Consider the following 22,151-nt stretch of genomic DNA (forward strand, 5'->3'; position numbering starts at 1 on the left):
TACAATACTAAAAATAAACCCATAAATATTGATTTATGTCTGTCTTCTATAGGATCTGAACATGAGGCTTATCGGGTCACGGCTCAGATGGTGTTGGTGTGTTGCTGGAGGACTATGAAAGAGGTGTCCATGCTGCTGGGGGAGTTGTGTCAGAGAATGCCTCTACATACAGATGCATACAGAGGCCTGATCACTGAAGAGCAGGTCAGTAAGCAACACACACATACACACACACACACATACATCTAGTAATTATATGTACTTATATAAGAACAGCACAAAGCTCTTTTATAAGAACCTTATCTTTTGGTTGGACTTCTTGGCAGGGGCATCTGGTATAAGTAACACCCCCCAACACGTACACTCCCTCTGGTCATCGTAATAAAAAAAAAAAACACTTAAGTTTTAATATTTGAAGTCTGTGGTGATGGGATGGTTGTTTTAAAATTTTGGTGCAATTATGTGTAGTAAAGTATCTCATCTCTTTTGTGTCCCACACCTTTCTGCTGCTACTCTTGTCTCCAACTCATTGTACACATGAATTGTGGAAACTAATGATGTCATCTGTGAAATCACATGCGCAGGTTCCTTTACTTCCTGAACAAGTGCAAACCTGAGTATGAGTTGTGTTCACATTCACAGGAATCGTGGCACGGTTCCAGTGCACCACCTCCTACAGGTAGTCAGGGGGTCAGGTTTCACATTAATGATTTTTCCTGTAAACCAGTGCTCTGTTTCTGACTTAACTGCCAGTGTGACTGCTCCCTTAGTTTTTCGTTCAGAGACTTTAGGACACTTTTTGGGTGTGAATCCAGAATAAACGCTATCCCTGTACACTTGGCACAGTTTCTCGTGAAAGTTATTCAAAACATGCTCTCATTCACATCTGATCAGTTACTGCTAACAAATGCAGATTATTTTTTGGGGCTTATGCACCAATTATCTTTTGGATTGAGAAGGTGTATGTGAAATATAATCACAGGTCTAATAATGAACATGAGCAAGGTGGATTATTTACTCTATAGAAGTGAATGTAGAATGTAGACTAAGGACGTGTCGTCCAATCAAAATACAAATTGCACGAATGAAAGGTTTCCAGCTTCTATGTTTTACTATATTTGGTATTTGTAAGAAACGTTATGAGAGAGTTATGTAACACTATGAGTCTTTGCTATATAAGGAATTACTTAATTGTTATTAGATATAGTCAAGCTTGTAAATATACAGACAATGACATGAGTATATTGGAGTATAATGAAAATGATTTAACTTGAAGGTATTTGCTTTCACATCAGGTGAATGATAGTTATTACAGCACTTTTTTTCACTCATTCATGGTCATTTTTAATATTTCAGTTGCAAATAACATTTCAAACTATAGGTTTCTTTAGTTCCTGCTTGTTCTCTGAGCATTTTCTTGCTCAGTTGAATTCATATCAGGTGATTGACTTGACCGTTGCAGACCATTCCACTTTTTTATCATAAAAAAAAAAGAAAAACTCTTGGCTTGCTTTCGAAGTCTGCTTTGAGTCATTGTCCAGCTGCACTGTGAAGCACCATCCAGTGAGTTTGGAAGCTGAATCTGAACAGATCCTTTACACTTCAGAAATCATCCTGCTGCTTTTGTCAGCAGTTAAATCATCATAAATGCAAGAGAAGCAGTTGCATTGGCAGCCACACACATGCCCACACTGTAAGATGAGCTGGTCTGCTTCTAGTTCTTTCTGTTCTTTATACTCTTCTCTTATTATCATTCTGGTACAAGTTAATCTTTGTCTCATCTGACAATAGATCTGTTTTTTTACAGTTTTTTTCAGAGGTGATGGTAAACTCCTTGCTTATCAGTGCTGTACATCTTGCAGTAAAACCTCTGCATTGGTGAAGACGTCTCTTGATTGTTGACTTTGACACAGATACATCTACCTCTCGGAGGGTGTTCTTGATCTTATCACTTCTGCTGTGTACCATGAAAAGTTTTTTTTCCTGTCATCTACCTCAGTATTTTTTTTCGTGCTGTTCTGGCCTTTTGGTGTTCCTGACCCCATCAGAGCATTTTACAAGATCACACATAAAGAAGTTCTTTTTTTCTAATGAGTTTGTTTTTATTTTTTTAGTCTAATCAAATTTTGCTTTTCTGGCAGTGACTGGCTCTTTGGACTTTCTATTTAATTAAAAATAATAGATTGTTACCTAATGCAAAATCAGCTCAAGACTTTTTTTTATCTGCTTAGTTGTGAAATAAGAAGGGAATAACACACATCTAGCGCCGGAACTGCTGAAAGGCCAATTGTCCAATTACTTATGGACCTTTATAAAATGGACAGGCCATCATGTAAAAGTTGCCGTCCGGTCAATTCAAATGAAAGTCGAGAGTTTGCACTTTGAGGTCATGTTCATTATTTTATTTCAAATGCAAAACACACCATGGTAGATAGTTAAGAGAACACCAACTTCATCATTGTCCAAACATTTATGAACCTGACTGTGTGTTAGATTTTAATATCAACACCTGCGGTCAGTAGGTTTTGGTAATGAATAGGTATGCACTGAAAACACTTCAAGTAAAGGAAAAAAAAAAAAAAAAACTATCCTTCACAAGCTGTACTCTCGCTCTCTTTCCCTGAGATGTTTGATAAATACAGGCTCGGGGTACCAGCCACTGATGGATGAAGTGTTTTCTGTCTGTGGCAGTGTGAAGCCTTGAGACCCCATGCTGTGCCCGCCTTCAATTAACATCCGCCCTCGTTAGTGCAGGGCTTTCATTTGAACCTGCCCCGCTGTTTAATGACCGCCTGCATTTTTTCCAAATGGTTCTCTCCCTCCGGCTGAAGCCAGTCACTGTATACTAACCATATTCATGCTATTAGACCTGAGACAGTTGCAGCATGCAGGCATTCATCCTCGTGCTAGAAACCTGTTCCATAACTGTAGTGTGCACACCTGTGTGTGTGTGTGTGTGTGTGTCTCCCGGTCTGTGTGTGTGTGTGTCTCCCGGTCTGTGTGTGTGTGTGTCTCCCGGTCTGTGTGTGTGTGTGTCTCCCGGTCTGTGTGTGTGTGTGTCTCCCGGTCTGTGTGTGTGTGTGTCTCCCGGTCTGTGTCTGTGTGTGTGTCTCCCGGTCTGTGTGTGTGTGTCTCGGTCTGTGTGTGTCTCTCGGTCTGTGTGCCTCCCGGTCTGTGTGTGTGTGTCTCGGTCTGTGTGTGTCTCTCGGTCTGTGTGTGCGCGTCTGTGGGTGGGTCTCTCGGTCTGTGTGGGTCTCTCGGTCTGTGTGTGTCTCCCGGTCTGTGTGTCTCCCGGTCTGTGTGTCTCTCGGTCTGTGTGTCTGGGTCTCTCGGTCTGTGTGTCTGGGTCTCTCGGTCTGTGTCTGGGTCTCTCGGTCTGTGTCTGGGTCTCTCGGTCTGTGTCTGGGTCTCTCGGTCTGTGTCTGGGTCTCTCGGTCTGTGTCTGGGTCTCTCGGTCTGTGTGTGGGTCTCTCGGTCTGTGTGTGGGTCTCTCGGTCTGTGTGTGGGTCTCTCGGTCTGTGTGTGGGTCTCTCGGTCTGTGTGTGGGTCTCTCGGTCTGTGTGTGGGTCTCTCGGTCTGTGTGTGGGTCTCTCGGTCTGTGTGTGGGTCTCTCGGTCTGTGTGTGGGTCTCTCGGTCTGTGTGTGGGTCTCTCGGTCTGTGTGTGTCTTTCTCTTTCAGTGTGTGTGTGTCTGTCTGTCTGTCTGTTTCTTTGGTGTGTGTGTGTGTCTCGTCTGTGTGTGTGGGTCTCTCGGTTTCTGTGTGTCTGTCTGGCTGTCTTTGTCTCTTTGTTTGTTGGGTGTGTGTGTGGTCATAATTTGGTCAGTAAGCAGAGTGTTTGTTTACATGATGCACTGTATTTATTACTGAGGAAAGTAAAGAGTAAGCGATGTTCATGCTTGTGTCTAATCTCCCTCGTCATTTGGAAACATTGAGTGCAGCTTTATTGTGAGCTGTTTTATGAATTATGTCACATCATGAGGTTCTGGATGCTAGTGAAGCACCTTTTTGGATCACTCACAATCCCTCTTAACATACGACTTGAGGTTTAACTGTCTTAACAGTCGGCCTTAGCTGTAAGGCTTTCCACCGCCTATTCGAAAAAAAGAACAAATTATTGAATTGATCTCTGAACCACTGAAATTCTAGAGAATGGATCGTCTGGCATTTCCTTGTCCAAGTTTCCTAGCTTGAAGGTCTGCTTCGGTTTAATTTAATGCGGCTCTACTCAAAGATGACTGCTGGACTTATTTTACTGCTGCTGTCTGTATTCAGATTGCTGTCCAATTCGGGCAGCTCAAAGAGCCCCGTCAACTTGATTCCTCAGTTGAATGTCATCCTTTATTCTTCTGTGCGAGTTTCCATGTGTTTTCTTCCTGATGCACAGGCCAGACCTGTAAAAGCACTGGCACGCAAAAAAAGCCACTGGGACTGTTCATATTTATGTGACTGGTTTATAACTGGAATTATAAGAAACCTATTTCCAGATATCTAGTCTAGTGCCGTGTTCTCATGCATATTTTCGTCAATACAAATTAAATGGTTCTGATTGCAGATTTCACATGAGGAGGACAAATCAATAGCACCAGCACCCAGGACAAGCAGATTTCATGTCTGGGCTGTTCATTTTATTTCTAGTGGCCCAGTGAGCGAGTATGATTAACAACCAGAGAAATAGTGTGGGGGGAAAAATGTCTGCTTGAGAAAAGTTTTTGTTTAGTGTGTAGGTTTGTTTTTACATGTAATGCAATTTTACAGCAATGTGAATCTCCTTGATACTGTAACTATACCAAATGCTGAGCATTTCAGACTCCACGTCTTTCTAAAGATAATACGGAGCGACTTGCTGCAGCGACATCTGTACCAATTTGGAGTGAAGACAGTAGAGCGCATGTGATCCTTGACAAAGAGCACACACTGCTTCTCCTTCATCTCATATGATATGATGCAGATATACACTGCTGAATTTTATACACAAACGCCAAATATCTCTCTCCAGAATGTTTCATTTTAGCCGCAAGACAACTGATTCGGAATGTTAGTTGCTTCACCCACAGATAAATGTTATTACCATGGCAACCAGTAGTATGAATGCCTACTGACCACTTCATAGTACAGAGACTGGAGGCTTGCAGAGATAAAAACACTGTATGTGTAAATGTATGTTTAAATAGTAACTTAACTTTATCAATTTTTCTATGTTTCTGTACGTCTGTAAAGCTGCTTTGAGACAATGTTCATCCTTAAAAGCTCTATAGAAATAAATTGAATTGAATGTAGCATGTTAATAGATATTTTTCTTTGCACAGAAGTGTCTTCTAACTTTCAGATTTTACCCAGAGTTATATGGAGGTTTGTAGGCATCACTACCTGCAAACTAGCTGCATCAAGAACGTTACAAGTGATGATCATACCCATGTTTGTACGAAGAAAATCAGACTTTCAGAAACTTCTGGAAACTTAGCGGTATATATGTTTGTTCTTTACTAAAAGATCGATAGATGTGGTCAGATTTGTTGCCATGACAAGAAACTTGAGCCTTGTCAACATTGGTTCAGAATATTTTTCCAGTTTTTCAGTCAGCTCTAATAAATGTGTTGATTAAACAGAAGGCAACTGGAAGAATTTTCTTTCATCTATCTACCAGATTTAGAAACTTGCAGTTGTTAATAAATAAATAAATTTGTTAAACAGATTAGCCACTTTGTCCAGATATCTTTTGTCTTTCCCTCTGTCATATATTCTGCCTGATTATTATTAATCGATTATTCAGTTATTAACTGTAGCCATTGGTGTTATTTGAGTTGTAATTGACCACATAGGCTTGGCGAATGACCTCACCACTTCAGCAGATGGAGTGGAATAATTTGGTGATGTCAGTGCTGTGGTTACCACAGCGTTTCTACATGTTATGTAAATGGGTGATCTAATGTTGCTGGTCCAATCCAAATGGATCGAGTGTATTTGTGCGTGCGGTGACACACGGCTGAACCGTCCGCTGCCGCGTACCACTGATGTCTTTTGCCAGGCCACCCTTCTTTGGAAGGTCAATAAAGTGTGTGTGTGTGTTTGTGTGTGTGTTTATGACAGTGAAGCTCCTCTTCGGGAGGTTGTGTGTGTGTGCTATGTCTTTAGTCTCTTGCGTCCTGTTATGGTCCTCCGTCGCTGAAGCAACGCAGCAGATGTTTCCGTGCCGCCGAGGCGCCATGACAACTGCAAACAGTTAGTCACATCATGACTGTGTATAATTCCTCATTTTTCATCGCCTTTGAGAGGGAAAGAGTAAATTAACCATGCGCTAAACCATTCCGCGATGCTCCCCTGCTATCCCGGTTCTGTGAGAGATGGCGCGTGGCACGACTTTGACAAACCCAGCACTCTGCCAGTTTCCTTTTGGGTAGACCACCATGTAGGAACCTTGCATGAACCTTATTTCCTCCTGCTGTTCTTTGGCTCCAGAACATCTCCCTTTGCCCATTTGTTTTTGAGACATGACCTCGGTTGAAGTTAGTAAGAGGGATCTGTGTGGCTTCAGTGGGGCTCTGGCTAAGCATGACGCTCCCTGACTCTAGTTTTGACAAAGCTCTTCGTGGCGTTCCAAAGTTGGCTAAACCAGAGGGCGCTCTTGGATTTGTAAGGTATTAAGTGTTTTTGAAAAGGTTGAAGCTCTCTGTTTAGAAGCAGTTGGTTTGTGTTAATTTTGGCTTTGCAAGCATGCAACTCATGTGACTAAAGATGGATGCTCAGTTTCTGGAACACGGGGCCACAGGGCTTGGTTGAATCTCCCAAACTGAAAGGTCTGGCTTTGACTCACTGACCCCAGTCAACCTCAGACCAAACCTCAACCTACAAATAATCTCCGTCAAGCCACTTCTGTGCTGCCAACTGTATATGTTTGTCCCAGGCCTGTTTTTGACCCATTGTTGAGATGACTTGCTGCTTCTCTCTTTATAACGCTCAGTGTAGTTGGGTTCCTGTGAAGTTTAGTGTGCATGTTGTTGTTTTGTTTTGGGCAAGATTTATGTCTTCATTGTCAGCTGCTAGCTCCAAGGCTTTGGAGTGGCTACGCTCCATGGCGCTTGCATTTTCTCCCTTTCCCTTTCAGTCCTTACTTGAGGGGAGATGCATAATCCCCTAAGACCTGAGTCAATGGATTCAAAAATAACAAGCAAACAATGGCATTAACTGATTGGGCGCTAAGTCTTGTGGTGGCCAGACGCAGAGGAAAATCCGCGATTTAGGTTGCCGAGCATGTAATTAGCCAGCTGCGGAAAGAATTGGGAAATTTCTATGTGCACGTGGAGCGAAAGAGAAGGGGAATATAAAAAAAAAAAAAAAAAGAACAGCAGAACGGGCAAACAGGAAGCGTCAGACTAAATAAAGTCCCGTTTGAGCTGAAGCGCTTTAACGGTTGTTTGGAGCACGATGTAAATAGCCATTCCAGAGTCACTACAGACCAAAGACTTTAACCACGATCTCACTGGCTGTCAGGAGGGGCTTCACTCTGCACTACATTCCCTCAGATGGCACACTTCTTCTATAAAATGTTTCACCACCATGATTTACACAAACATTTTCACTAAAGTCTTCATCTGCTTCTATATTAAATTGAACTATTTTAACTTAATGAAGGCTCCGTCCGAAGCTGCTGCCTGGTTTACCCTTTCCTGTTTCTCGGGAGCTTGAGAATTTTTAATTCATCACAAAATTATTCATCACGCTTCCAGGAAAATTCTAATGAGCTGTTTAAAGTGATGCTCATCTGAATGTATGACTAAGATGGTTTATTTTGAAGGGATTAAAACATGTTACACAATATGATTTGATCAGCCTTTTTATTTCTCCTTTCTCCCCGTCACGTCTCACAGGTGGAGGGCGTAGGACGGTATTTTCGTGAGCAGCTGCTTCAGTCTCGGCACAGAGGAGCTTTCGAGCTGGCCTACGTGGGATTTGTCCGCCTGACAGAGATGCTGTGCAGGTAAGATCGATAGCCGCATTATGCAACCGGGGCAGACACAATATCTAACCGTCAAACGCTAACCAGCAGTAACTCCCCAAAGTCCAAGAGCTGTTCTTATATAACCTCCCGAAACTCCTCTCTCAGTAATGATTAACCTCCAGGAAGTTGTGTTGATTTCAGAGGCCTCTTGCACCACCTCTGCTTTCTCCAAACTAACTGAATAAGGAATTTTTCGGCACAACTTCGACTGTTGTCCTTGGCAGCTGTGCACATACCTGAAGCTCTCCCAAAGATCATGGAGTTTAAAAAAAAAAGTGTCCACATCTGGAGAGCTGCGCTTTAATGTCTGTTGGAATGCAGCTCTGTGCAGTGGTTGAGGAAATGAACTTCCTCGAGACTGCTGAAGTGACACAAACGGGACTCCAGGGCGGCTGCTCGAGCTCCTACGTATCGTTAAAGCTTTGTCATTTCTGGCTTTTTCATTTCTTTCCCCTGTATTTCATTCTATTTGAATTCGCTATTTCATGATGTGTGAGTACGCCTTGATTGCCTCCCAAATTTCATCTGAGCTATGTCCTGTTATAGTTGATCTCTTCTTTACTGCACACCATCCCAAGCAGCGCAAGAGTGAAGAGAACCTTCTTCCACTATGCACATTGCTGGAGGCTGTATCATTCTGAACTACAGCCCATTTCGTCTTATGGAATGTTATGACTTCCTCAAGAAAATGAAATTTTAGAAAACACCCTTAGAAATCAAAATAAAGAACCTTGAGAGGTTTTTAATTTTATGCCCAGTTTTAGCTTTTAGTTGAGGAGATGATCACACAGTATGTTTGCATGGCGCAGAGGCTTCACTGAGCTGCTGACTGAAAGGTGATGTTACAGATGTGGAGTGAGCGTCTCGGTGTACCGCCTTATGAACTGTTGATTGCAGGGTTTTTTAACGACTGCTTTTTGGAGGTAGTCTTGGTGTCCTGGGTGGTGTGTATGTGTGTGTGCATGTGTGAGTGTTTGTGTGAACCTTTGTGTGAGCGTGTGTGTAAACGTTTGTGTGAATGTGTGTGAGCGTGTGTGTGAACGTTTGTGTGTGTGTGTTCTGTGTGGTGTGGTTAGTGTGCAGTGGCTGGGATGTTTGATCTGGACTGCTTGGTCCAGTGCTCTTAGTATAATAGCAGCACTTTTTATAACAAGAGGCCTGCATTCCTCACTGCTGTCTCTGCTTGTGCAGCAGGCCTTACACACACTGCAGGCGCCTGTGTGTGTGTGTGTGTGTGTGTGTGTTTTTCATTGTTTCCAAGAGAAAGATATTTAATATTACAGTACTCTATGAACAAATACTAAAATCTAAATATTTAGATTGTATATCAAGATCTAGATTTGGGTGTATTATGACCTTATTTTGTGCTCTTGAACAGCCTCAAATGTCCTGCACACATTTCACCTTTATTCTAAACCTCATACTACTTGAAAGTCGAGAGTGTAAGATTATAGAAGGTTCTTTTCTTCACGTATCCCAGATAAGGAAGTTGGGGTCAGAGCGCAGGGGCAGCACCCCTGGAGCAGGGAGGGTTAAGGGCCTTGCCCACTTGCCCAACAGTGGAGCTTGGTGGTGCTGGGGCTTGAACCCCGATCCTCTGATCAACAACCCAGAGCCTTAACCACTTGAACCACCACTGCCCATAGTGATTGAAGTGGATAGGTCTTCATCCAGCTGCCAGTGACTCAGCTGTTCGGACATCTAGAGAAAGTTCATTCCAACACCTCAGTGCCAGAACAGAGAAGAGTCTAGATGTATACCTACCTCTTACCTGAGAGATGTTTGAGCAATGCTAGAAGATCAGAGGGAGTGTGGTGCAGTACAAGAAAAAAAGGTTTTTAGTAGAAGTTTCTAGTAGAATAAAATGATTTTATTCTCCTTGTCAGCGTGACTTTCACAGTTAGTCAGTACCAGAGGCAAGAGCTTGTCTTTAAGTCACTATCTTCCAGGTAGATGTCAGTGTATGTGACTCATCAGACAGCAAGGTGTCAAGGGGTAACTGCTCATATGATAGGTTTTGTAGGTGAACAGATTCTTATCAGGATTTCAGTAAAATCTCTGAAGAAATCCCTGTAGAATCTTTCACTAGAACATATACGACTTGTTACTTGTTAATTGACACACTGTTGCCTCACACTTCAGGGCTGGGTTCTACCCATGCTTTGGGGATCTCTTCCTCTTTCATACTCTGCTCTGGTTTCCTCCTGCAGTCCAAAGACATGAAAGGCGTCTCTAAATTATGTGATGGGGTGGTCACTCTGTGATGACCCCTACCTTATTGAGTCCTCTGGAATAGGCTTAAGGCTTGCTGAGATCCTGTTCAGGATAAACAGTACAGAAAATTGATGAATCAATAGCAATCAGTTCAATAAACAAACAAATTTCATTCATAGCTTTTCTCATGTTCTTGACTTCCTACAAAACACAAAGTAGTCAAATTTCTTTCATGGTAACGATGATGTTTTACATGCCTGAACTGCTACATGATGCGTGAATAATCATGAGTAATGACATTTCCGGCCATCCTTCTGACCCGACACCTCTGACATCACACCGACTGTGAAATACTATTTACATGGTTGTCAGGGTGACTCAGGACCGTCCGAATTTTTATTTATTTATTTATTTTTGCTCTTTAAATCAAGATAATTTTTTCTTTATTTTCTGTATACAAGTTCCTGGGAAACGGCTTACTGGATTAAGCTCTTAGGCCTGGGTTATATTTAACACATAACAGTATCCCTGTGATCGTTTGCGTATCTTTCGTACATTGTGAAGGTTAAAAGCAACACATGCTAGAGGGCAGGTCAGTGCCAGTCCATCCCTGGAAGGCATGTTTCCATGTCGACGTGTGAAATGTTTACGGATCGTCACGGCTGACGCTAACAGCAGCAGCATGGAGGTGTTAAAATGTTAAACACATGGATGAGATCTGTCCATTGTTGCTCTAGACTGTTAGAACTAAAAGATCCAGAAGAAATCCAGTTAAATGTCTAGAAGGCTTTACTTTATGTATAAATTAATATTATTATAATTTAAAATAAATAAAAATAATAATAATAAATAAAATTATTAATTATCATTTTTTGTATTATATTTTTTATTTTTTTATTTTACTTTATTATTTATTTATTTTTGCTGTATGCCTATTGGAAAGCAGCTTTAAACCATCTTTAAACTAGGACCAGCAACATACTCTGTGTCTTTAGGTCTCTGTAAAGTATAAGTTTAAAGACAGATTATTCTCAGATGTATGACATCATTGTATCATGTTGTTTTTTCTGATTAAGCTTGTCCATCCTAATTTTAATATTCGAATATCCCCTTACAGTTAACGAACGGATATTCGGTTAACCACCAGAAGAGGGAAAAAAAGCTTCGTTAATATATCATCCGTCCACTGCAATTAAACTTTCCCTCGTCTTGGGGGCAGCGCACGTGTTTGTGTTTGACGTAATGTAGAGAAAAAGAAATGAGCTAAAATATTAGTGTGTGCTCTGCTTACAGTTCAGTTTTAATCTTGGTGAAAGTTCTAGCATCTCCCTGGATTAACAAACCTTAAAATCACTACAGATGTTTGCATATTATATTTAATAAACCAGCAAATGGAAATGGAAATGAAAGCTCAATGCAAACGTAGAGCCTGGTGCAGAATGTAAAGTTACAGTTAACTGAAACTGAAGTGTACAGATGACCTCGACTGGCTCGTGTCACTCTGCTGGACCGTGTGGGAGTTGTTTCAGAAACTAGCCTAGCAGTAGAGAACTCTGCGAGACATTATATATGAGAAATTGTGCTGAATGGCAATGATTGTGATTCTTTCTGTCTGTCTGTCTATCTGTCTCTTTGTCTGTTTTAGTGAACTGTTTGTCTCTCTGTGTGTTAATTTTAGTTAAGTGCCTGTCTGATTATTTTATTTATCTGTCTCTTTTAGGTAACTTTGTATTTGTGTGTGTGTCTGATTTAGTTAACTGTTTGTCTCTCTTTTTCAATTTTGGTTAACTTTCTGTCTGTCTGTCTGTTTTAGATATCTGTCTGTCTATCTTTCTGTCTATTTATCTGTCTCTGTCTGTCTGTTTTAGTTAACTGTCTTTCTGTCCTCCTTTGGTTAACTTTTAGTCTGTCTGTATGTCTGAAAAATTGAATTTGAAAAAATCTTTCAGTAAGGTTTTAGAGCTGTTTTGATGGCTGGCCCTAAGTGGGGAAATTTCTTGGAATTGAAATTATTCATGGTATTGTGATATTTTCTCCTGTTCGCATCTGCCAGGAGGTTATAACTTTGCTGTATATGGTTCAGCAAGATTTTCACCCCAAACATGTAACCAAATCCACACAGAAATGTTCTACAGGACACAGAAGTGATGATGGTCATCTCAGTCCTGAGATTTGAACCCTGTTGAAAACCTGTGGTCTGAATAGCAGAGGGAAGGCCACATTTACTAACCCAAGAATATGCAGTTGGAACATCAAGTGTTTGGCAGGGAGGATTTATTTCTTTTCACATTGTGAGTGTCTCAAACTTGCACCAAACAAAAAAATTAATGTTTCTATTTATTTATTTATTTATTTATTTATTTATTTATTTATTTATTTATTTATTTATTTATTTATTTATTTATTTTTAAACAAAAATGTTAGGTATATGCAATTGAATACACTGATGTCTTAAATGTCTTAAAACCACAGAATTGTAATTTCAAGCCTTAATATAAAAATAATAATAATAATAATAATAATAATAATTTTTAAAAAGGTGTTCTCAACATATGTGTGAATCAGTCTTAACAGGAAAATATATTGTAGTGAACGTAAATGAGATTGAAGTGGTGACCTACCTTCTCCTGAAATACTATAATCATCACTTATTTAAAAAAAATATAATAATAAAAAAATATCTATAGTATTTACTTGTATTCTCACCAATTTGTGACCTAGTTAACCAATAATAAAACAAAAATAACAAAAACACCCTCACACAAAAAATAACAAAAACAAACAAAAAAAATAATAATAATCTTTAGAGAAGTCGTAGCAAAACAAACATCCTGCCACAGTTGAGAGCAAAACAGCTGCCATGAAAAGGCCAAAATAACAGTAGAGATAGTAGCACAGTAAATAAAAATACACTGATGCATGCAATTCAATTATTCACTCAGGTGCAAGTAATGCCCCGCAGTCCATCCTTCAACATCAAACTAAGTAGCTCTGGATAAGGTCGTCTGCCAAATACCTTAAATGTAAATGTGACTATAAAAATGTTTTAATTCTCTGTTTTTGTTTTAGGAGTGGAAGCACCAGTTTACAGCAGCTTCCAGCCCAGTGGCTAAAGGAGGTTCTTGAAGAGGTGAAGGGCAGTGACCCTTCTTCTAAATTATGTGCCACACGCCGCAGTGCTGGAATTCCATTTTACATCCAGGTAACTGTTAGTGCTTTTCACTCTCACTTAAACCCGGGTTATCTTTCGATATCTTGGTTAGAGGAACGTTACACGCTTGTTATGTAGAAGCCAGGTTACGAAACCTTGGTGTGAATAGTGTGAAACGATGCAGTGTGAGAATGTTAAGGCTGGTTGCTTAGCAACAGACACCCCATCAAAAACTTGTCAAATGGTGAATGAAAACGCTTTTTTTTGTCTACTTTATGATCAGAAAACCCTGTTCAGGACAATCTAGATGACCCAGTCAGAAATAACTGAGCATTTAAGAAACTGACTGAGAAATTGTGAGTAAGATTGAGCCGAAGGTCACTGATGCAAAAGTGTGACCCGAGCTATTATTTAAAGCAGTCATGTGCTGTATTTATCCGGCCATTTTTGTTGACAGTGCAACTGTGCAAATAAGAAGGCTTCAGGAATGTGCAGATTATGAATATTCAGGGTTAACTGGTTACTGGTAAAGTTTGAGCAGTGTGAAACCTGAAACAAGATAACCCAGGATTCCTTTTGCTCAGGGTTTACAATGACTCATGTAGACAGTGTGTATAAGTGAGACTTATGAGATTTGTAGATCAATCCTCTACTCAGAAGTGCATGAATGTTTGTCACTATGTAAAAATCTAGTTATCAGTCACTGCCTGGGTTGCTCTACAGGCAGTGGCCCTTGGAGAGAGCTCAGTATTTGGCTATTAAAATCAAGGGAAATGAATAAGCTCTTGGAAGCACTCGCTGGAGATGGAGTGAGATTTAGAATGCAGGAAAGCGAAAGGAAGGGAGAGGGCGGATAAATTCAATACCCTGGCTGGAGTGCGTGCGTTCCTGCGGCATGTTCCGGAAAAGGCAGGCTGACGTGGATGGGGTCACACCCTGTGCTCCACCCCCCCAGGTCTCGCAGCTCGAAGCTTGGTCATGCTTTCCTCCTTTTCTCCTAAGAGACTGTTTAGGAAAGTAGTCACGAAACTTAAGTTGTGATCACATCACTCTTAGATTCCCACCCTACCCTAATGAGCTGAAAGCATGAGGGGTGTGGGGTTTATAGGGCCTATTAATGAGGACGTTATAACGAGGCGGGGAGAACGAGAGCCTAGCCATGTTCATCATCGCCACTAGTTATTTTATTCAGTCATCCTTGCTGCAGCAATATTGTGGAATGACTCCCATGGAAGCAGTATGAGTAACGTATTGCTTATCTGTACTCGTTCACAGTAATATCTCTGCTAAAGCACAACCACAAATATTTAATAACGTTCTATAATCCTCATACAAACATTTTCTTTTGGTGTGTGTGCACGCTCACACAGGCGTTGCTGTCCTCTGAGCCAAAGTCGTCCAGCTGTAGCCTGCTGAAGATGACCATGAGAGAGCTGACGGCGCTGGCCATGCCGAGTCACGATGGCGCTACTGACCGCAGCACTGTCCCACAGGTTACACCCATCCACACTCCACTTTACTCACGAATACAAAAAGAAAAAAGAAAGAAAACCCCAGAAAATGAAACAGCTATGCTTTCTAAACTGACAATTTGTCTACATGTCACCAGGTCCATGCTTTGAATATTTTAAGGGCTCTATATCGGGACACACGTTTAGGAGAAAACATTGTGCCCTTCGTGGCAGATGGACTGCAGGCCGCAGTGCTTGGTTTCACCTCCCCCATCTGGGCTGTAAGTTTGTTTGTTTGTTTGTTTATTTATTTGTTTGTTTATTTATTTATTCATTCATTCATTCATTCATTCATTCATTCATTCATTATCATTATCCCTATTGCAATATTTTTCTGATTATTATAAGCAGATATTTTATTACAATCCCTGAACTGCATTACAGACCTTTTTTTTTTTTTTTACACTTCACACAAACACAGGATGCTTGCCAGCTGACTTCTACTTTATTGCATAAAGTTGAAACCTGAAGTAATTTTAGTTTGGCAACTGCCCACAAACACACATGCACACACGCGCGCGCACACACACACACACACACACACACACACACACACACACACACACACACTTTCTGTTTCTTCATGCTTTCTCTCACGTACACTTGTACAGTCACAGCAAGTTGAATTGTAACTGATTTCCAAGCTCTGACGAGTTAATCATTAAGTGCACCATGGGACATGAGCTCTATGTCTCTCTCTCACACACACACACACACACACACACACATATGCGTGCGTGTCAGCATCAGCATACACACTTTCACACACATGTCAGAATACACACTTTCTTTCACACTCACACACACACCTTAAACATTTTTAACATCTTTACATTCTGCTAGCCCTCAGCCTTTCTTCCTGTTTTCTCTGTGTCTCTCATTCTTTCTTTTCTCTCTCTCTCTCTCTCTCTCTCTCTCTCATTCTTCTTCTTTTTTTTTTTTTTTTTTTAAAGTTCAGCTCAGACTGTAAGGTGTAAATTCAGTCGAAAAATCTTTGGAGGTTTATATCACTACAGTGTGGAAATCCCGATTTATAATTCAGTTTCACTTTGTTTTGTTTCTGAATGCTCTAAAATAGCCCCCCAGCAGTCATTTGCGTCTTTTAGCCGTGACAAGACTACAAGAGAATACTGTCCCAAACAGTCCCACACGATATCGTGACCCAGATCTGTACGAAACTCTGGCGGGTTCTGTGTATAATGCGACTGTTCTTGGTAGATCATGACGCTAGTGATGTCAGGCGGGATTCAGGGCCACGCTTCTGATGTGGAGCAGTTCTTATGACTGCACCGTGAGGGCTTTGTTGAAGGAAAATGGCCTGTTTGTGTTTCTGACTGCTTCTTGAGCTTAGACTATAGATATGTAATCCATCAGAGCCATGGGTTCTGTCACGGATTGCACGGCAGAGTGATTTCTAGTTAAAGTGGTGAGGACAGGGGAAAGTTTATCTAGGTCACCTCTGTTTCACCTCTTCCAAGGATCACTCCCTCTCCATATCACTTTCTCTCTCTGTTTAACGGTAAAGCACTTTATTGGCATGACATCATGCACTAAATTATGTAAGTCTTTTCAGTAACTTGGTGAAAATCGGGGCAAGGCAATATCTTAATGTGATAACTGTCATTTCTCATCTATAGGTGAGGAATTCCTCCACTCTCCTCTTCAGTACTCTGATCACTCGGATATTTGGCGTGAAGAGAGGGAAGGATGAGCACTCCAAGAAGAATAAGTATGACATTTGTGCAGTTTGGCCTATATGGCATTGTCTTGAAGGCATACTGCTGACTACTTCTAAGACTGCATCCTTGCACAGTTCATTCACTCATCTTTCCCCTTCACTGCACCTTTCCCTCACTTTCCCTCACTTCCCGCATTCCTTGCATGTTTCCTTCCCTGCACTTTACCTTCACTGCACCGTTCCTTTACTCCTCTTTTCCTCACTGCAAAGTTCATTCCTTGCATGTTTCCTTCACTGCACCGTTCCTTCACTCCTCTTTTACTTTCACTGCACCGTTCCTTCACTCCTCTTTTACTTTCACTGCACCGTTCCTTCACTCCTCTTTTACTTTCACTGCACCGTTCCTTCACTCCTCTTTTACTTTCACTGCACCGTTCCTTGAACTGTCTTCAATGTTCATGTATCAGTCCTTCAAAAATGTCCTGTATGCACACAAAGATGTCAAAAAAATGGACAGGATTCCCAGAGAATTTCTGTTTTTAACAAAATTGTCAAATTACTTCTAAGACTGCATCCTTGCACAGTTCATTCACTCATCTTTCCCCTTCACTGCACCTTTCCCTCACTTTCCCTCACTTCCCGCATTCCTTGCATGTTTCCTTCCCTGCACTTTACCTTCACTGCACCGTTCCTTTACTCCTCTTTTCCTCACTGCAAAGTTCATTCCTTGCATGTTTCCTTCACTCCTTTTACTTTTACTGCACCGTTCCTTCACTCCTCTTTTACTTTCACTGCACCGTTCCTTCACTCCTCTTTTACTTTCACTGCACCGTTCCTTCACTCCTCTTTTACTTTCACTGCACCGTTCCTTCACTCCTCTTTTACTTTCACTGCACCGTTCCTTCACTCCTCTTTTACTTTCACTGCACCGTTCCTTCACTCCTCTTTTACTTTCACTACATTGTTCCTTCACTCCTCTTTTACTTTCACTGGACTGTTCCTTCACTCCTCTTTTACTTTCACTGCACCGTTCCTTCACTCCTCTTTTACTTTCACTGCACCGTTCCTTCACTCCTCTTTTACTTTCACTGCACCGTTCCTTCACTCCTCTTTTACTTTCACTGCACCGTTCCTTCACTCCTCTTTTACTTTCACTGCACCGTTCCTTGAACTGTCTTCAATGTTCATGTATCAGTCCTTCAAAAATGTCCTGTATGCACACAAAGATGTCAAAAAAATGGACAGGATTCCCAGAGAATTTCTGTTTTTAACAAAATTGTCAAATTACTTCTAAGACTGCATCCTTGCACAGTTCATTCACTCATCTTTCCCCTTCACTGCACCTTTCCCTCACTTTCCCTCACTTCCCGCATTCCTTGCATGTTTCCTTCCCTGCACTTTACCTTCACTGCACCGTTCCTTTACTCCTCTTTTCCTCACTGCAAAGTTCATTCCTTGCATGTTTCCTTCACTCCTTTTACTTTTACTGCACCGTTCCTTCACTCCTCTTTTACTTTCACTGCACCGTTCCTTCACTCCTCTTTTACTTTCACTGCACCGTTCCTTCACTCCTCTTTTACTTTCACTGCACCGTTCCTTCACTCCTCTTTTACTTTCACTGCACCGTTCCTTCACTCCTCTTTTACTTTCACTGCACCGTTCCTTCACTCCTCTTTTACTTTCACTACATTGTTCCTTCACTCCTCTTTTACTTTCACTGGACTGTTCCTTCACTCCTCTTTTACTTTCACTGCACCGTTCCTTCACTCCTCTTTTACTTTCACTGCACCGTTCCTTCACTCCTCTTTTACTTTCACTGCACCGTTCCTTCACTCCTCTTTTACTTTCACTGCACCGTTCCTTGAACTGTCTTCAATGTTCATGTATCAGTCCTTCAAAAATGTCCTGTATGCACACAAAGATGTCAAAAAAATGGACAGGATTCCCAGAGAATTTCTGTTTTTAACAAAATTGTCAAATTAAATCATATTTCCAGATTTGGGGCACTTCCAGAAGCATCTTGAGCAATCCTCTATGCAAAATATTTTAAGTTCCCACAGCATATTTTTTACCTAGACTGTGCTCAAGTTCAAGCTTTGTGCCTCCTTGAAATGAACATTAAGGCTGCTTTATTTATTTTTTTTCTTTCTTCTAGCCACATTTGCTTGTGGCTGCACTTTGCTATTTCTTGGGAACACTAGTCAGTTTTGGTAGATTCCTTCCAGGTTTGCCCAAACATCAAGTAATCCATTCCACATGAACATCATCACTTTATTGCTCTGCTGTGTTGTGTAGTGTGGATTCTGCTGGATGAATTTAACACTGCTGCACTGTATGGCAAAAGTTTGTTGACACATGATAATCACACCCATATTTGTATGTTTGTTGAACAGCCCTGTCACTTCTAGGAAGGCTTTGCACTAGATTTTGGAATATAGCTGCAGGGATTTGAGCTCATTCACTCCTAAAGAGCATTAGTGAGGTCAGACGATGAAGTCAGCAAAGAAGACCAAGGGTGCAGCCAACATTCCAGTTCATGCCAGAGATGTTCATGATGGGGTTGAGGTCAGGGCTTGACCTAATATGTCTTTACGGAGTTTGCTTTGTGCACAAGGGCATTGTCATGCTGGCGCACATTTAGCCTTTTAGTTGCAGTGAAGGAAAATCTTAAATCTACAGCTTTCTGGAACCAAATATGGGTCTGATGGTTAGGTATCCACTTACTTTTGGCCATTTATTTAGTGTGTACACGCATTCCTGAATGACTGTTCTCATTCATCTCACATGCCCACTTGTTGGATGTATCCAATCCAACCACATATAGAAAGTGACTTGGGTCTAATTTGAACAGATGTCCACACAATCCTCAGATCTGTGTGACATTTAAGCTAGAAAGTCAGATCTGTGTCCCGTCACCATTGGTAATGCAAATGTAGCCTTTTCAAGTTCACCAACAGGGGGCACTGCAGTTCTATGGACTGTTTGCATTCATTCTGTTTACCTCAGTCATTAATATACTCTGGCCTGCAGTGTGAGGCACTGATCCAGCTCCTCAAACAATCTTCTGTACCCTCCACCTCTCTGTTGCCTTTATCTCTGAGCGTATATATTACACACTCATGTTGGATCTCTCGCACATTTTTCCCTCCCTTCAACATTCCTTGATTTTTTTTTTATTTTTTATTCTTCCTCCACTTCACTCTCCCTGGCAGATCTCAGGGTTGTCTTTGATAACGACTTTTAAAAGAAATAACGAGCAGGGAGAGAGATAGGAATCAAATTCGCAGATGTACGTCAGCTCAAACCATTTGTCTTTCCCAAAGGCATCTTTATCTCTCTGTGCACCGGAGGGAATGTTAACAAGGTGCATCCTACACACACACACACACACACACACACACACACAAACACCTTTTGCATGAAGCAGGAGACATCGGGTCAATCCGTGTAGCTTGTGCTGCTGCCCTGACACCTGACCCCGGCATCGGTACAAGACCATCGACCTCATGTGATTTCGTGTACGGGTTGAGTGTCAGTCAGAAAAGCATCATGTTTGCTTGGAATGAATCTCATTGAAACCAAACCCAAAACAGAGGCTCTTGAATTTGCATAGCTGCTAAAACTAACTGCTGAACGTCAGTAAAGTCCAGCTCCAGATCAGATGACAGCAGGGTACAGGGAAGCTGGATTAGATCTCCAGTTCTCCCACAATCAATCCCTGAGCTGCTTTACTGGCTTTGCCTGCTCAAACAACACAACACTACTTCTCTTTTAGTGTGATGTGCATCTTGATCCTGTTATACACCAACCTGCTTTGACTTATTTGTGGTTTGTTGTGCTATATTTTGTTCCTCTTTCTTTGAGTTTTATTTAGGTTATTGTTGTGTGCATGTTGCTATACCTACCTAGAGAACCCATAGGAATAGGTATATTGGACAGTTTTGACCTTGTGGGGATAATCCATATAAGTACTGCTTTTATTATTTTTTATTTTATTATTACACAGACCCAGACAAACTGCTGCTTTTATTTCAAATTTCATGTTTGTGAATCTTAGTGTTTAAGACTCTTTCTTTACTCCATTCATTCTTTACCCTCCTTTCCTTCAGGGGTCAGATATCTTTGCTCCAGTGGAGATGAAATGCATTATGAGGCTCTATGACCTCAAACACACACGCGCACACACACTTACTGATCATGCGATAACGACACTGCCGAGAGGCCCTCCAATACCACTAACAGGAAACAGAGTTTTTAGTGGCATTTGTTTATTATTTTTGTGTTGGTCACAGCCTGTGTGTGTGTGTGTGTGTGTGTGTGTGTCAGCACGTATTCTTACCCTTTGTTACAACTCTATTACTGCAATAGAAGAAGTTGAGCTCTTGCAGCTCATGTTTGACTTTGGACTCTTTATTGATTTCTGAAGCATGAAGAGTTTATTCACAATGTTTTGGGGTATTTTTAAAACTTGTGTGCAAAAATGCGTAAAGAAACTTTTCCCCAGAACACTCACGTTTCCTTTAGTGGACACTATTGAACATTAGTGAAAATGATATATGTGTGATTATGTAAGAAAAGAAAAAGTCGTGTTGTCTCGCATCCTTTTCATTCGATTCATTTATCTTCATTAACCGATTTACCCGGGTATCTGGGTCAGGGTAATGGAGGGATAAACAGAGCTATCCCAGCAACACTGGACATGAGACCCACACACACAAACAAACTGAGTGCCAGTTTATCATAGCCAGTCCACCTAGCTGCAAGAGGCCAGAGGAAAAACCTGGACACACCTGAGAACATGCAAAACTCCAGTCAGTGACCTGAATTTGGGATCATGTCAAGAACCCTGGAGCAATGATGCAGCAAAACTACATGCTGTACTACTGTGTCTTAATGATTTTTTTTTTATTCTTAATTTATATCAATCACCAAGTCATATGCATGACAGTTTCTATCACTGCTTTTGGATATAACGAGCCAGTGATTCAGAGAAGATAAGGAAAAGCCACTGCTTTCATACAGCTTTGTGCATATTTAACTGACTGCTCACTGGCTTACTGGCTCAGAAAGTCTGGCATTTATGCCCCAGCTCCACCAAGCTGCCACTGTTGGGCCCTAGAGCAAGGCCCTTAACCTTCTCTGCTCTGGGGATTTCTGTATTGTGGCTGACCCTGTGCTCTAACAAGCTGAGATATGCTACATTTAGATATTACATTTAAAAAAAAAAATGCTGTGTTGTGAAGTGTATATGATGGATAAAGGCTTCTTCTTCTTCTATTTGACTTAACAAAAACAGCAGCTGTAATATGAACCCTTTCCTTCCGACATGAACCACTTGTGCAGTCTAAAATAAATACACTCATCATCGAGATAAACAAAACTACTTTACGCGAAAAAGATCACATTGAGATCCCAAACTGTTGCGAAACTGAACTGTGGCCGATTGTAAAGATGTGTATTATCACAAGCATCATTTTAAAATGTGATTGTGAAACTGCAGAGAAAGCCTGCCCTCTGTACATCCACTGTCAAATGCGAAACCACAAGTGAACAAGTCGTTTTTATTAACTCATTTGAAACCCTCAAGTAACCTGAGTGAC

General features: G+C 41.2%; 1 protein-coding gene across 3 annotated transcripts in view; it reads left to right on the top strand.

Moving 5' to 3' along the window:
- thada (THADA armadillo repeat containing) overlaps positions 1-22,151 on the top strand; it is an 83,330-nt gene that overhangs the window by 12,966 nt on the left and 48,213 nt on the right. For all 3 annotated transcript variants that reach the window (XM_058386497.1, XM_058386496.1, XM_058386498.1), the window contains exons 21-26: positions 53-204; positions 7,867-7,976; positions 13,281-13,413; positions 14,733-14,855; positions 14,972-15,094; positions 16,511-16,602. In XM_058386497.1, the coding sequence (XP_058242480.1) occupies positions 53-204; positions 7,867-7,976; positions 13,281-13,413; positions 14,733-14,855; positions 14,972-15,094; positions 16,511-16,602 (733 nt within the window). The remainder of the gene's footprint in view (positions 1-52; positions 205-7,866; positions 7,977-13,280; positions 13,414-14,732; positions 14,856-14,971; positions 15,095-16,510; positions 16,603-22,151) is intronic.

This window comes from Hemibagrus wyckioides, linkage group LG03 (genome assembly GCF_019097595.1).
Source record: "Hemibagrus wyckioides isolate EC202008001 linkage group LG03, SWU_Hwy_1.0, whole genome shotgun sequence".
Classification (NCBI taxonomy): Eukaryota; Metazoa; Chordata; class Actinopteri; order Siluriformes; family Bagridae; genus Hemibagrus; species Hemibagrus wyckioides.